General features: G+C 40.7%; 1 protein-coding gene across 4 annotated transcripts in view; it reads right to left on the minus strand.

Moving 5' to 3' along the window:
* The window catches only part of LOC109910847 (metastasis-associated protein MTA1-like), a 78,444-nt gene that overhangs the window by 32,472 nt on the left and 29,793 nt on the right, over positions 1-16,179 (minus strand). For all 4 annotated transcript variants that reach the window (XM_048600206.1, XM_048600209.1, XM_048600210.1 and 1 more), the window contains exons 12-14: positions 15,012-15,101; positions 14,008-14,154; positions 4,722-4,757 (exon numbers count right to left, since the gene is read on the minus strand). In XM_048600206.1, the coding sequence (XP_048456163.1) occupies positions 4,722-4,757; positions 14,008-14,154; positions 15,012-15,101 (273 nt within the window). The remainder of the gene's footprint in view (positions 1-4,721; positions 4,758-14,007; positions 14,155-15,011; positions 15,102-16,179) is intronic.

Genomic DNA, 16,179 nt, shown 5'->3' on the forward strand with positions numbered 1-16,179 from the left:
TGCTGCTTGGCCTGCTGTGTTCATCCAGCCCTGCACCTTGTTGTCTCGGATTCTCCAGCATCTGCAGTTCCTACTATCTCTGATTCAAATTTATCTTTCCTTGTCCGTTTGTGTGTGCGTGCATATGTTTGTGTCTGCATGTACACATGAGGGAGTTTATAAAGGCAGTAGAGTTTTAATTTAAAACAAAGAACTGCGGATACTGGAGATCTAAAACAGAAATTGCTGGAGAGTTTTAATTTGCTATGTTATGTGTCGATAGTTCATAACTGTTTACCTGTAGCTCGAATCTAAACACTTGTAATAAATAGTAATTCTTGTTTAGTACAGAAACTTGGTCAGTGCTTTTTATTAACTTGGGTCTGAAAATTAGGTAAATTGAGAGCTTTTGCACACTTCATAAAATCTGTAACTTTTGTGAAAACTCTGGGAATAATAGGGCTCAATTTCCAGTGCACTACCACGGTGAGTCATGCACCTAGCCGCGATTAGTTAACCTTTCACTTCTACAATGCTCAATTCAACCTCAGGCAATACTTTTACATAACAGTTTTACATGACTAAATATCTATTCTACAGTCTCACAGCAATTGCAATTGATGACTGCATTCAGTACAGATTGATTTCCTGTGAGGGTGACCAAAGATTACTGTTAGTAAGCCAGAGATGAAGAAATGCAGCCAAATGATTGATTTATGTATTTAATAATTTGGAGCATAAAGCATCGAACCAAGTCACAGTGACATACAGACTTCAGTGATAGAAAAGATACAAGTAAAACATGTCTCAAAACAGATGTGCACACAGATATGTCAAAGAAGGTACAGACACAGACATGTCAGATACACAGGTCTGATTTAACAGTGAGTCAGTGAATGGATTTTAATTAAGTTAAAATTGGGACACAGGTTCAAACAAGTAAAGGACACACAAAAAACAAAAGAAACATGGGTAAAAATGCATATAAGAAAGTACAAGCTCAAATCACATAGGCACAGGTAGGTAAAGAGATATGTAGACATCAAGATGGGAAAAAGGGAAAGAAAAAATAGAAATTGCTGGAAAAGCTCAGCAGGCCTGGTAGCATTTGTGGACAGAAATCAGAGTTAACTTTTTGGGTCAAGCGACCCTTCCTCAGAACTGCTCTGGAAGGACATTGCTTCCTTATGATAAGTGGAGCATTACCAATAAGCAGGTCCACCTCAGTAGATTTTAGAGGAGTCTTGTGTCCAGCATTGGCGTTCTTGATGCCATTTCACCTTTCCCCCACCACGGCCAGGAAGATCAGATTTAACCTGATATGGAGTCTTCTCCCCATTAGTAAATCTGCTGGAGCTATCCCTGTAGTTGTGTGAGGGATGGTTTTATAATCAAACAGGAACTGGGATAGTTTGGTGTTGAGTGAAGCCGTAGGCTGTTTCTTTAAGTCCGCCTTCAATGTATGGATTGCTCTTTCCGCCAGACCACTGGACAATGGATGGTATGGAGCTGTACTTATATGACAAATACTATTCAACTTTGGGAAATATCAAATTCCCTCCAGGTAAACGATGGTCCATTATCTGTGACTAACATTTCCGAGAGTCCATGTACGGCAAAAAATGTGCACAGTTTCCCTATTGTCGCCCCGGTGTTTGACGAATGAACTCTATTCACATCTAGCCACTTTGAGTGGGCATCCACAATGACAAGAACATTCAGCCCATGAAAGGACCCGCACAGTCAGCTTATAACTAAGACCAGAGTTTACCCAGCCATTCCCACGAATGTGGGGGAGCTGCTGGTGGTAATTTCTGTCATTGTTGGCAGTCTGGACGCGGCCACACCAATGCAGCTACATCTGCATCCAGTCCTGGCCATCAGACATAACTCCTCACTAACACCTTCATTTTGGAGTTCAGCTGGTATCTGGCGGCGACCTTTGCTTGGGACAATCACTCTTGCTCTCCATCATAAACTGCTGTCCTCTACTGTGATCTGGTCTCCCTGGTCCAAAAAGGTTTCAATTCTGGTTGTGACAGCCTTTTGGTTTCCCCCAACTCCACCAGCTGTTTCAGTTTTGCCAGGACCAGATCTCCTGGATACTGGCTTCTGAGTTGTCTTACTCATTTCAAGGGGGACTCTTTTGCTGTCTCGAGTCTGCACATCGGCAGCAGCTACAATGGTTTGCCGGCCCGGATCTGAAGAAAACGTTAACCGTTTAGCTGAGGCTTGGCTTTGTTTTGGGGGTTTGCAGTGGGCGGACCTAGAGTCCCTCTGTTCAGGATTAGTCCTGATTATGGCAATGTCATTGCATTCACTCAAGTGATGTCCCCCAAGCTCAGTCAGACTGGCAAGGGTGTCCACTTCCATTGGAATACCTGTAACACACATGCGTCACTTGCCACATTTTCTAATGACAAAGCCAGTTGTAGTGCCTGTCTGAAGTCCAGTAGGGGTTCAACTAATAAGCGCTTTTGCATGGTTATATCATTAATCCCACATACCAACCAGTCTCTCAGCGTCTCAATAAGGGTTAAACCAAAGTCACATGCCCCTGCCACTTGCCTTAACCTCTTCAAAAATCCCAACACAGATTTCCCTCGTTCTTGAACTGTCAAGTGAAACTGATAGCATCTCACAATTAGAGGAAGCTTGGGGTTGTAATATTCCTTAACTAAATCTGTCAAATCTTGAAAGGTTTTCGTATCTGATGCCTCAGGAAACATCGGGCTCCTAATAACCAAAAAACGCAGGTCCACAGGCTGTCAGGAGAATTAGTCATTTACATTCATCTGCCCCAACGTCGTTTGCCCAGAAAAAAAAACACATTCTTCCCACATACTGGGTCCGGGTCTTCGACAGCAGAATCGAACGAGTCAAACTTCCAAATAACGACATGATCCCAGAAATGCTTAACCCAACTCAAAGACAGTTGTTGCAAGTGAATTTCTTCAGGAGTGTACTTTTCCTCTCATCGCTGCTGAAATAACTCCACAGAGTCCAGTATCCCATCACCACGTCACAATCTATTTATATATGGAAAGTCCTTGACACTAATCCAGCTTCCTCAGAGCCAGCTCTCAGAGTGAACAGAACTTCTGACACTCCTGTTAATATGTGTCAGCCAGGACTCCCTGATTGAACCAGATTAACAGCACCCCCCCAAATCAGGGAATCATATTCTATGAGGTCAGCCAGGTGTACCTCATTACAATCATTCCAAAATCATGTTTCAAACAATTGGAGCTTTTCAGGATATTACTGTCACATTGAAAAAGAAACACAAAAAAGATCTTGATATGGTCTCCCACAAAGGAGGTTAATAAATAGAATTAGACCATATGGGATTGGGGGAAATATAGTGCTATGGATTGAGAATCGGTTAACAGATGGAAAGCAGGGAGGAGGAATAAACAGATCATTTTTTAGATGGTAGACTATTACTAGTGAGGTACTACAAGGATCAGTACTGGGTCCACAGTAAGATACAATCATGGAATTTTACCGTACAGAAGGAGACCATTTGATCCATTGTATATAAACCAGCTCACTAAACAGCTACCCAACTAGTCCCACTCTCCAGTCCTATCTCCGTAGCCCTAGAACTTCATCACTTTCAGTTGCTCACCCAGAATACTGTGTACAGTTCTGGCCCCCTTATCTCAGGAGAGATACTATTGCCACAAAGGATGTGCAATGAAGGTTTACCAGATAAACTCCTAGAATAGCAGGATTGCTATATGGAGACAGATTGAGGACAGTAGGTCTGTATTCTCTAGCATTTCAAAGGATGAGCAGTGACCTAATTGAAACTTATGAAATACTTCAAGGCTGTGACAGGGCAAAAGGAGGAATATGTTTATTTTGGCTGCTGAATCTAAAATCAGGAGACATAATCCCGAGATAAGCGGAGAGGCTGTTTAAGACTGAGTTGAGGAGGAATTTCTTCACTCACTGGGGGGGGTAAATCTTTATAATACATTACCCCATACAGCTGTGGAAGATCAATAATTGAGTGTGCCCAAAACAGACATCACTAGACTTTGGAAACTAATGGCATCAAGGGATTTAGAGATGGTGTGGCATTGAGGTAGATGATCAGCCAGGACCTAGCTAAATGGCTGAGCAGGCACGACAGGTTCAAAGGTCTTCTCATGTTGTAATAATCCTGTTCCCTTAAGAGCTGTCAGCGGATCGCACAGGCAGCACCAGTGGGAATGGCAGCACAGGTTTGCTATACATCCAGCATTGCCGTGGGACCCAGGCCAAGGGTGTGACAGGCAGCTTGGCAACAAGGATAAAAGAGGACTCTCAGCAAACTTCACCCTGCTCCACTTCGTGATGCACTTGTCCCACCATAAGATCGATGAACCATGTCCCTCCATAACCCCATTTCCAACCCCAGCATTCAGACTTCTGGCATGGCAAGTCTTCCACCATGCACTGGTTCTATGCCATTTGCTGTAGGATGAGGACATGAAGTAGGCATTAATTGCCCACTTTAGGGCTTCAATTGTCAGTACCAAGAGAAAGCTGTCCTCTAGCTTTCCTTCTCCGACATAATCAGGAAGAGGTGAGGAAGCAGTGGGGTCCCAGATTAAATACCGTGCTTTGAGGAGAGTATTAGTTCCCTCCAGTAGGAACAGATAGGAGACAAAGTACAGGAAAGAAAAGCAAAGATAATTAGACACAAGCAAGAGAAACATAGATTGAGATCAAATGGAATTTAGATCTCTTACCCCTACAAGGCATCAGAAGACGTTTCTTTGTGTTGCCTGTAAAGACATAAAAGAAACAATAAATTACACATTGGCACATCACTCTCAGTAATAGAATCTTCAGAGCTGAAGACCTCTCAAGAATTAACCTTCCTTACAATGTTTAGGAAAACTTTCAACACAATGGTCAAATAAAAGGAATTCATAATGTCATTTGACTTCATGTCTATTCCTAAATTGATGATTTTCTTTAGTCATAAAATGCGTCCTAACTGTTTCATAAAAGGATCAAGCCTGTCAAAGTAACTGTGCTTGAGAAAAGACCACCATATTTATGAGACGATTTGGATAGGTGACAACACCTCGTCCACCATAATCCTCAACACTAGCGGCCTGCAAGGTTGCGTGCTACTATATACCTTATACACTCACAACTGTGTGGCCAAATTCCGCCCCAACTCCATTTACAAGTTTGCTGACAACGCCATCGTTGTAAGTTGGATCTCAAACAATGAAGAGATAGAGTCCTGGAAGGAGATAGAGCTCTTTAAAGGCATGGTGCAAAGACAACAACCTCACCATCAACATCAGCAAAATAAAGGAGCTGGTCATTCACTTCAGGAAGAGGCGTGGAGGGCTTGCCCCGACTGCATCAGTGGTGCTGAGATGGAGATGATCAACTTCGTGGGAACGATGATTACCAACAATGTGTCCTGGTCCACCCATGTCGAGGCAATGGTCAAGCTAGCTCAACAATGCCTCTAATTCCTCTGGTGGCTGAGGAAATTCAGCAGGACCACAAGGACTCTGATCAATTTTTATAGATGCACCATAGAAACCATTCTATCTGGAGGTATCACAGTGTGGTTTGGCAACTGCCCTGCCCAAGGCTATAAGTAATTATAGAGAGTTATGAACACAGTCCAGTCCATCACGCAAACCATCCTTCCATCCATTGACTCCATCTACACTTCCCGCTGCCTCAGGAAGGCAGCTAACATAATCTCTTCTGTTGGGCAGAAGATATATACACACACAGATTCAAGAACAACTTCTTCCCTGCTGTTATTAGACTTCTGAATAGACCTCTCAAATTTAATCTAACTCTCTGTGCACTTTCTCTGTAGCCGTAACATTGTATTCTTCGATATAACAGGGTGTAGAGCTGGATGAACACAGCAGGCCAAGCAGCATTAGAGGAGCAGGAAGGCTGACGTTTCGGGCCTAGACCCTTCTTCAGAAAAATGGTCGAGCAGTTTCAAGGCCAAAGAGATTACGAGAGAGTTGCAGTGGGAGAGAGATCCACTGAGGTTTTTCCGGAGGGAGGATTTTTCTGAAGAAGGGTCTAGGCCCGAAACGTCAGCCTTCCTGCTTCTCTGATGCTGCTTGGCCTGCTATGTTCATCCAGCTCTACACCTTGTTATCTCGGATCCTCCAGCATCTGCAGTTCCTACTATGTCTGAAACATTGTATTCTCCGTTCTGTTCTATTACCCTATGTACTTTGTATAGCATGATTTGCCTGTACTGCACAGAAAACAAAACTTTTCACTGTACCTTGGTACGTGACAGAAATGAACCAAATCAAATCAAATCAAATATCCAAATAGGGACCATTAACTTGTCTCCTTAAAGTCGACAAAGTGAGAGATCCAGGGCACTTACTAAATGAATAAAGCCACACGATTCCACTGTCTTGAACAAGCAACAATAAACTTTCCTATAATGTTAGAATAATAATAAAATCAACATGTGCTAGTTAATCAGCACAATCATAGCGCCATACATGAGGAGAGGCAATAGCCTGGTGGTATTATTGCTAGGCAATTAATCTAGAAACCATGCATTCAAATCCCACTATGGCAAATGGTGGAATTTGAATTCAATAAACATTATGTGAAATTAAGAGTCTAATGATGATCATTATACCACTGTCAATTGTCAGATAAACTAATGCCCTTCAGGGAAGGAAACCTGCCATCCTTACTTGGTCTGACCTACACGTTACTCCAGATCCACAGCAATGTGGTAAATTCTCAGCTGCCCTTTGGGCAATTAGGGATGGGCAATAAATTCTGGACCCGCCAGCAATGCCCACATCTCATGAATAAATTTTTAAAAATAGCATGGAAACAGACCCTTCAGTCTAACCAGTCCATGCCAGCCAAGTTTCCCGAACTAAACTAGTCCCATTTGTCTGTATTTGGCCCATATCCTTTCAACCATTTCCTATTCATATACTAGTCCAAATGCCTTTTAAATGTCGTAACTGTACCTGCATCTACCACTTCCTCTGGCAGTTTATTCCACATACAAACCACCTCCTGTGTGAAAAAGATGCCCCTCAGTTTGCTTTTAAATCTTGCTCCTCTCACCTTAAAATTATGCCCTCTAGTTTTAAATTCCCCTACCGTAGGGAAAAGACCTTCCCTATTCTGAGGAAGGGTCACTGGACCAGAAACGTTAACTCTGATTTTTTTCTTCACAGGTGCTGCCAGACCTGCTGAGTTTTTCCAGCAACTTTGTTTTTGTTCCTGATTTACAGATCCGCAGTTCTTTCAGTTTTTACCCTTCCTATTCACCTTATCTATACCCGTCATGATTTTATAAACCTCTACAAGGTCACCCTTCAACCTCCTACCCTCCAGTGAAGAAAGTTCCAGCCTGGCCTAGTAACTTAAGCCCTCCAGTCCCAGTAATATCCTTGTAAATCTTTTCTGAACCCTCTCCAATTTAATAATAGCATGCGCTAAACACAGATAATACATTGTGATCAAACACCCCATATCACACTTCAAACAGCAAATGCAATCAAGATAGTTCGCAGTGAATCCTCAACAATTCTCCCAAGATGTTAATGACACAATGGGTCATCAAAACTCATGAAACATTCACAATTCTTCACTTTTGTCAATCTGGCCCTGAAACTCCCTCTCAAGAGTCACCCACCATGAACTACATCTAATGACTGATCCTGTTCTGGTCAATCGCTGTACTTCCCTGGGTCGAAGTTCCCTGGATGCCAAAACTGCACTCCGGTACTCACTCACAGAAATATATCAGATTTTAATTGCTTTACCGAGCTAATTCTGCCCGGTGTTTCATTCCCACTACAATCTTGCTAAGGCAGAATTGGATATTATCAATGTTTTGAAATAATCAGATGTAGTTCCCTTAGAACTGAGTGTACTCCGAAGGTTACATTCTCACAGAATGCTGGAAACAGATGACATCACAGTCATCATCAATAAATGACAAGCTTGGTAAGGTGACTGGGCCATTACCAAATTCTCATCTTGTTTTTCACTTCTTACACAGCCTCATCCTTCTCTATTCCTGTAACTTCTTCCAGCCTTAAAATCACCCATTTCTAGCATCCAGCATATCTATGACATTCATTGCCCCAGTATTGACAGTCAGCTGCATGGGCTTAATTTTGGAATCTCCTCCCTAAACATTTTTGCTTCTGTCAGCCTTTAAGATGCTCCTTAAAACCTACGTCTTCAACCAAGCTATCGATCTTCATCCCTAATATTTTCTCAAATGTCTTGGTGCTATACTTTGCTTGATAACACTCCTGTGAAACACTTTCAGACTTATAAATACAACTTGTTGAAGGATCGAATCTGGTAACTGGGACATTACTTGAAAGTATCTTATAAACACAGGAACAAGAGTAGACTAATCAACCTCTCAAGCCTGTGCCATAATTTAGTTTGATCATGACTAATCCTCATCTTAACTCCAACAGACAGCCTTGCTTCCATACCTCTTTTTTGGATCACACTTTAATCTTCTTTTCTAAATGTTAAAGTATACAGGCCAAACCTATGAAACCTTATAATTTAAGTTTTTTTTCTACATATTGCAATTCCTTCCTTTTATATGCAATTGTACTATTTCCAAATGGAACTCACCCTGCCTCATTTTGGTAAGGGATAATTAATGGTTTCATGGTATAATTAATGAGCTTTGTAGAGCCAGCAGCCCTCCAGTGATAATTCCTCAATCACACGATCCACATGGTGAGTTAAGGCAGGATGGTTAACCTTGGGAACAAGCATCAGTCTAGCAAAGGTGCAACTCAAGACCAAAGTACAGCAAGACTGTGTGTTTAACTCTGGGATTTTGATACCTGAGGGAATTTAAAGTTGATCTATTCCTTCAATCTAGTGAATCTAGTATTCCAATTAAGTATAACAGTAAATTAGAGTTACGAGGAATATAAAAACCAATAGTAAAAGCTTGTGCATTGTTTGATCCCTTACAGTAAGTCTGTTGAAATAACAATGAGGAAGAAGGAAACGGCAGACACTATTCAAGAAAGGAGGGAGGAAGGGAGGAAAAAAATGTCAGGAAATGTCATGCCAGCTAATCTAACAATCATTGAAAAAACACTAAAGTCCACGATTATGAAGGAATAGCAGAAAATTAAGAAAGTGTACAGGGGAATAATGTAGTGTACACTAGACTGTACACTACATTATTCCCTTCCACATGGTTTTTTGTAAGGGAATAATGTAGTAAGGGAATAATTAGTGTACAGTATAGTGTAGACCTCTTATGAAATTAGTTAACTGACTTTCCCTCTCAGGAAATGCACAAAGAACTCTAAACAGCCAGGAACCTAGACAACATAGAGACTGAAGTTACAAATATTGCATTCCCAATAACCATGGTCATTAAACTCTTAAACTGATGTGATGGAGTCGTATGCTGCCCTGCACATTCACTTATCTTGACAAGTGTTTAAAAAGAACCAAAGAACTGGGGGATGAACAGACTTGGAAATAGCCACTCTGACATCTTGAATACAGGTCCAATATTCAATGGATAAAAGAACCCAAACAAATGACTGGTAAATTGTGACTTCATAGAGATAAAGTATATTAAGAAATGTTCAGAGACAGCAGACAGTCCTCATCAAGAGTAAACCTTGACAGGCAGCTGCTTTTTTTCAGATGAATGATGAACGAGTAAAGAAAGGGGAAGAACAAAGAGGGAGGAGTGCCCAACACTTTGGTTAGATAGCATGATGCTGCCATCGCAAGCTATTGAGACCAACCCTCCCAGTGTCTATTCACCCTCTGATATTAGTGAGCCACCCCAAACTGACATGGGTTATACACTTTTCCTTCCTCTTTAGCTAATGCATCGTATTTACATTACTGCTTCTCAAACAAACAATCAACCATCTTAAAATTACTTGCAAGTAATGAACTGCTTCATCTTAGTTATCTGGGGCATAAATTTAGAATTTTATAGAAATTCAATATGGTTTTGTGAAAGAGAAATTGTGTTTGTCATATTTAATGGATTTGTCAGAGGATCTAACAAGCAGTGTGGATAAAGGGGAACCAGAGGTGTAATGCATATCCAGAAGGCAGAAGTAAAAGCTTGTTGTACAAAAGAAGAGTTCCTGGCATTAGGGATAATTGTTAGGACAGATTCAGTATTGGCTAACTATGAAACAGAGAGTAGGGATAAATGAATCATTTCTAGACTGGCAAACTGTAAATATAGGGATGTCAGAGGAATCAGTGCTGTTGCTGGAACTGCTCATGACTTGTACCAATAATTTGGATGAAGGCATGTATTGTAGTCCAGTTTGTCAATGATACAAAGATAGGACAGCAAGCTATGAGCAGTCTGCAAAAGGATATTGTTAGGTTAAGTGTTTGGTAATTCGAGTATAATGTTAGAAAATTGGAGGTTTGCTACTTTAGCAGTAGGAATAGAAAAGCAGAATATTATGTACCAAGAGAAAGATTGCAGAATGCTGTAGGAATACAGAATACAGTGGGATCTGGGTATTCATATACATAAATAACAAAATTGATGAGCAGATACAACATGTAATTAGGAAAACAAATGGAATTTTAGCCTCTATTGCAAGAGGAATGGAATATAAAAGTAGAGAAATCTTGCTGCAATTGGACAGGACATTGTTGAGACCACACCTTGATTATGGTATACAGTTTGATTTCCTGATTTAAGAAGTGATTTAGTTATATAGAAGCAATTCAAAGAAGATTCACTATAGGAATCAGCCTAGTGAAGGGGTGATCTTATAAGGAAAGTTTGACAAGGCTGGGCCTATATTGCTTGGAGTTTAGAAAAATGAGATGTAGTCTCATTGAAACAGACAAGATTCTAAAGGGGCTTGACTGGTAAATTCTGAAAGAATGTTTTCTGCTGTTGGGGTGTGGGGAATCGAGAACCGGGAGAAAAGTTTCAAAACATTTAAGACAGAGACAGGGAGGAACTTTTATCAGAGGATCATTAGTCCATGGAATTATCTTCCACAGAAAGCTGCAGGGGTTGGGTCATTGAATATATTAATATATTAATATATTAATTAGGCTGAGGTAGACAGATTACAGGAAGTTAAGGGTTATGGAGGACAGGCATGAAAGTGAATTAAGGTCACAATCAGATCAGCTACACTTTTACTGAATGTTGGAGCAGGCTAAGTGGGCTGAATGGTCTACTTCTACTATTCTTTCATTGACCAATCTTGTCCTTGTCAAATGTTTAAATTCACAACTGGGATCACCAGTTGGTGAAAAGCAACTGGAACGATGACTTATCTTCCCAACTTGACATAGGATTGATGATTCTTATTATAGACCCCACTCTCACATGTTTTTTTTTAAATCACTGAACTTCTGATCATGCCTAACATTGTTTGTAAGCAATGGAAATTCTTTCCAATGACACATGTAACACTTTCAAAAATAAACATGTAACTTGCACATTAAAGTAATTTGCAATTCACTATACTACATTACTCCTTAACTGTCAAAATTATGATCTAGAAATTCGTAGCTTGCAAAATCCTGGCACTCCTTTCTCTAACAGTACTGTGAGTATACTTAACTCCCATGATTGTAGCAGCTCAGAAAGGAAGCTCACCACCACCTTCTCAAGGGTAATTAGGAAATGCCAGTAAATGCTGGCTCAGCCAGCAACACCCATATTCAGTTTACTGAATAAAGGTAGTCCCCTAGTGTCATCCTACTTAGAAGGTTTGAACTCAGATCTGTACGGAGTTACTAAACTCAGCCAGAACAACTGAGAGATGACACTAGCCTCAGAATTCTTTGGTTAAGGAGTGAGAGCAAGTCAAAAGACAAAACAAAGCAATCAGATTTCCTAATTCTGGCTAGGAGTTAGTAACCTCAGGGAATTAATGTGTGTGGGGAATCTGAGCATGGGGGTCTGGCTCAACTGGAATGTAGCCCACAAATGAAATTTCCTGGCAACATTCACTGTCCAGGTTTAGATGGGAAGTTGAGAGGTTGGCTGAGGTTTGTTATAGCTACCTACTTGAACTGTGCAAACAAAATGGGGAAGAAGAAAGCAAAATTTAAGCAAAAACTTCCAGAAATACACAACATGTTAACACTTTAGATCCCTTTTCAGAACAGATTTTGGAAGAGTTTAGAAGAGTGAAAGACGATCACACTGAAACCTTCAAATTGGATAGAAACATCAGTAGGCCATTCAACCCCTCAAGCCTACTCCGCCATTTAATATGGTCATGAATGATCATCGAGCTCAATACCCTAATAATCCCTTGATCCCTTTACCCACAGGAGCTATGTCTATGTCCTTCTTGAAAACAGAGTGTTTTGGCCTCAATCACTTTCTATTAGTGAATTCCACAGGCTCACCACTCTCTGGGTGAAAAAATTTCTTCTCAACTCAGTCCTAATAGGTTTACCCCTTCTCCTTAAATTATGACTCCCGGTTCTGGACTCCACCACCATCAGGAACATCATTCCTTTGTCTAACCTGTCTAGTTCCGTTAGAATTTTATAGGTTCCTTTAAGATCCCTGCTCACTCCTGTAAGCTCCAATGAATACAATCCTACCCAACTTACTTTCTCCCCATAGGTCAGTCTTGCCATCCCAGGAATCAATTTGGTAAAACTTCACTGCACTCCCTCTACAGCAAGAGCATCCTTCCTCGGAAATGGTGACCAAAACTACACACAATATTCCAGGTCTGGCCTTACCAATGCCTGTATAATTGCAGCAAATCATCATTATTTTTGTACTCAAATTCTCTCACTATGAAGGCCAACATGCAGTTTGCTTTCTCTACAGTCTCGTTAAACATTCCTCTCTCTCAATTTACAGTCACTCAAGCAACAATAGGTTAAATGGACAGGGTTGATGCAGCTAAGGTTTCTTCTGCTGCTTCTACAATCTAGAATTAGGGGCACATTTTGAAAATAAGGGGGTGCCATGAGGAGAAATGTTTTTACTCAGTGGGTGGTGAATCTTTGGAATTTTCTACCTAAGAGGCCGTGGAAGCTCACAATTTGAGTATGTTTAAGGTAGAGATTGATTACCAGTGGCAAACAAAGTTTTAGGGATGGTGTGGGTAAAAGGCATTGAAGTCTTCAATCAGCCATGATCCTATTAAATGGCAGAGCATTCTCAATGGGCTGAATAGCCTAGGCCTATTCTTATGTAAAAATGAATCAAGACATTGAAGAAGTTAAAAATACAGATCAAATCACATATATTGCAGCTGACTCAGCACAATGTTGGGAGGAATATTTAGTTCATTGTAGGCTGTCAGCTTCAGGGAGATGCTGAACCACTCAAATCAAATATAGACATGCTGTGAGATTTGTGCCAATGTGTCTAATTTGCAGCTTTTTCAATGGAACATTCAAAATCATGAAACTGTAGTTAGTGTTTCAAAGAAAAATATCAGTCCACAATGATCAAATTCAACAGGTTTATCCAAACTCTCATGGGTAAATATAACAAAATTACATAGATAATCATAAGAGAGATATAGTTTATGTCTTTTTGTCTGAGGAGTTAATAAACTTAAAAATGACAAAGAATATGTGATATACTCTTCTTTTATTTACTGATCTACTAGTTTTAATTAATTTGTTTGGCTGTTTAAGCCTTGAATAAATCTTTCACCTTTGAAGGCAAGGAGCATTGATCAGAGGTTCAGACCTTAATGAATGTTTTGTTGCCCTGAACAATGCCATATTCTAGTTCAACATCAGGACAACTAATGATTAACCATCCAAAATATTTAGGAACATGAAGTCAAAATAGTTCAAATGCAAAGGGTAAAAGACAACCAAAATGGGAATCTGTTTGTTTCTTTTCATAGACCTGCCACATATTTCCAATGGGTGTTTTGTTTTATATCGGTCAACACTTGACAGAAGGGGGAATTCTGAGCAAATAATCCTGAAGCATGTATATTTTTCTGAAAGGACATGCCCCAACACAACGAGGAATAGGGCTCTCCTATGTAACACACTAACCATCTATGCCATTGTGTTGTTCGTAGCTACGCTTGCCCAGGATGGTTGGAGAACTGTGATTTAAAATAGGCATCAGCTTGGCAGGTGTCACGTTGCTGATGCGCAAACTGACATTGGGTCGGTCTTGCTTCGGGCACGGATGGGCTTCTGTGAACAACAACAAGCAAGTCAAAATTCAGATGCAAGAAAGAAATGGTAGTCATACAATGTCAGGACATCTCAAACTGCTTCACAACAATTCAAGTATTTTTGAAGTCCCTGTTGTTTCCGAGAATCTGGTGACTATACATCATTGTCCCTAGATGTTGTTGACTTTTCCTACAGTTCACTTCTAAAGTGCTCAGCAAGCATAGATATTCTTCTGAGCCCAGCAGTCTGGTGCTGTCAGGTCTGATTCTTCTCCTAAACAACCTCCAAAAATGTATACTTTCTAGCTTAGGTTGCTGGATGTTGCTTAGGACCAGATGCATTGTTTGATAAATTTGTGGAACTTCACTCAGCCCTCGCAGAGATTACATTATTAATAGAGTAGGATATTAAAAAATTAGAAAGAACAGGAAGGCAGAGTGCCTCTTTGCCTTTAATACAGGTTCATGCAAGCTTGAGGCACTGAGTTTTTAAAATCTGTTTATCATTAGAGCAATTAGACGAGTTTGAGATACTTTTTTTTACATCTACATAATATATGCTAACATTTTATATTCTCAAAATCAAACATTTTGATGGTGTGTTTATCTCAATTATATTAATATTTTCCCTGAACACAAGTTAAGCAACATGTTTTTAGATGTCTAACAGAGGTGGCACCAAAATATTTTATCTGTTTACATTTCTACCAGATCTGCTCATTTATTTCTGCTGAAAGCAGTTTTAATATTCAAAGACTTAATCAGTTAAGAACTGAGAACTCCAAATACAAACTTTAAATAATCATAACTGTGAATGTTTGATCAGATTAAGAATTACTTTACCAACACTGATCACTAATTCAGGCTGACTCTTACCTAGGTACTCCACAATTGTTTCCAAGGGTTTCCTAGCTGCTCGTTTCAATCCTGTGGTCTGTGTTGATACTGTGGGTAATCGCAGTGTATCTGGCACATAAAAGAGAGGTAGGTTGTTTTAGATGCCCTCAGTCCTCTAGCATAATCTCAAATTCTCTCAATTTTATTTCACAAGAACAGGTGCTATGGTGACATTATTCACTGTCATTTCTCCTCCAGACCTGGATTCAGAGCTTTCCCCAGATGAACAGATGCAAGTCACTTTTTTTTTAGAACCCCTACAGTGTGGAAACAGGCCATTCGGCCCAACAAGTCCACACCGCCCCTCCGAAGAGCATCCCACCAGACCCATCCCCCTACCCCTGTATTTCCCACGTCTAACCCAAACATCCCTGGGTACTATGGACAATTTAGCATAGCCAATCCACCTACCGTGCACATCTTTGGACTGTGGGAGGAAACCGGAGCACCCAGAGGAAACCCACGCAGACATGGGGAGAATGTGCAAACTCAGCACAGATGGTCGCCCAAGGCAGGAATCGAACCCCAGTCCCTGGCGCTGTGAGGCAGCAGTGCTAACCACTGAGCCACTGTGCCGCCCCAAAAGAGAGTTCAAGAGCCTCTATAAAGGGGCACCCAGATTTCTCTGCTGGTTGTAAAAACTCCTGTGAGAAATGGTTTGAGCCCTTCTCAACTGACTTTCTAATGGACCTGGGCCTGAGCATATATTTGGCTCTAACTGACATTCCTACGCTGAGAGGTCACAGGCAGGTTGATGAATCACAAAATAAATAGTGTAGGAGGCCTTTCTGCCCATTGTTTTAGCAGTGGCTTTCCTAATGAGCATTTCACTCATTGGTTACAGGGATAGGGTGGAGGGATGCTCTTCAGAGGGTCAGTGTGGACTCAATAAGCCGAATGGCCTGCTTCCACACGATAGGGATTTTACAATTCCCTCTCCCTGTAACCTTTCACGTTGTTCCTTTCTAAATAATTTCTTTTTGAATGCCTCAATTGAAATCACAGAAAGAAATAATAGAAAATACACCACAAAAGCAGGTCAGAGATAACAAGGTGTAGAGCTGGATGAACACAGCAGGTCAAGCAGCATCAGAGGAGCAGGAAAGCTGACGTTTTGGGCCTAGACCCTTCTTCAGAAAAATGAAGA

The sequence above is a fragment of the Rhincodon typus genome, chromosome 8 (assembly GCF_021869965.1).
Source record: "Rhincodon typus isolate 14 chromosome 8, sRhiTyp1.1, whole genome shotgun sequence".
In the NCBI taxonomy this organism is placed as follows: domain Eukaryota; kingdom Metazoa; phylum Chordata; class Chondrichthyes; order Orectolobiformes; family Rhincodontidae; genus Rhincodon; species Rhincodon typus.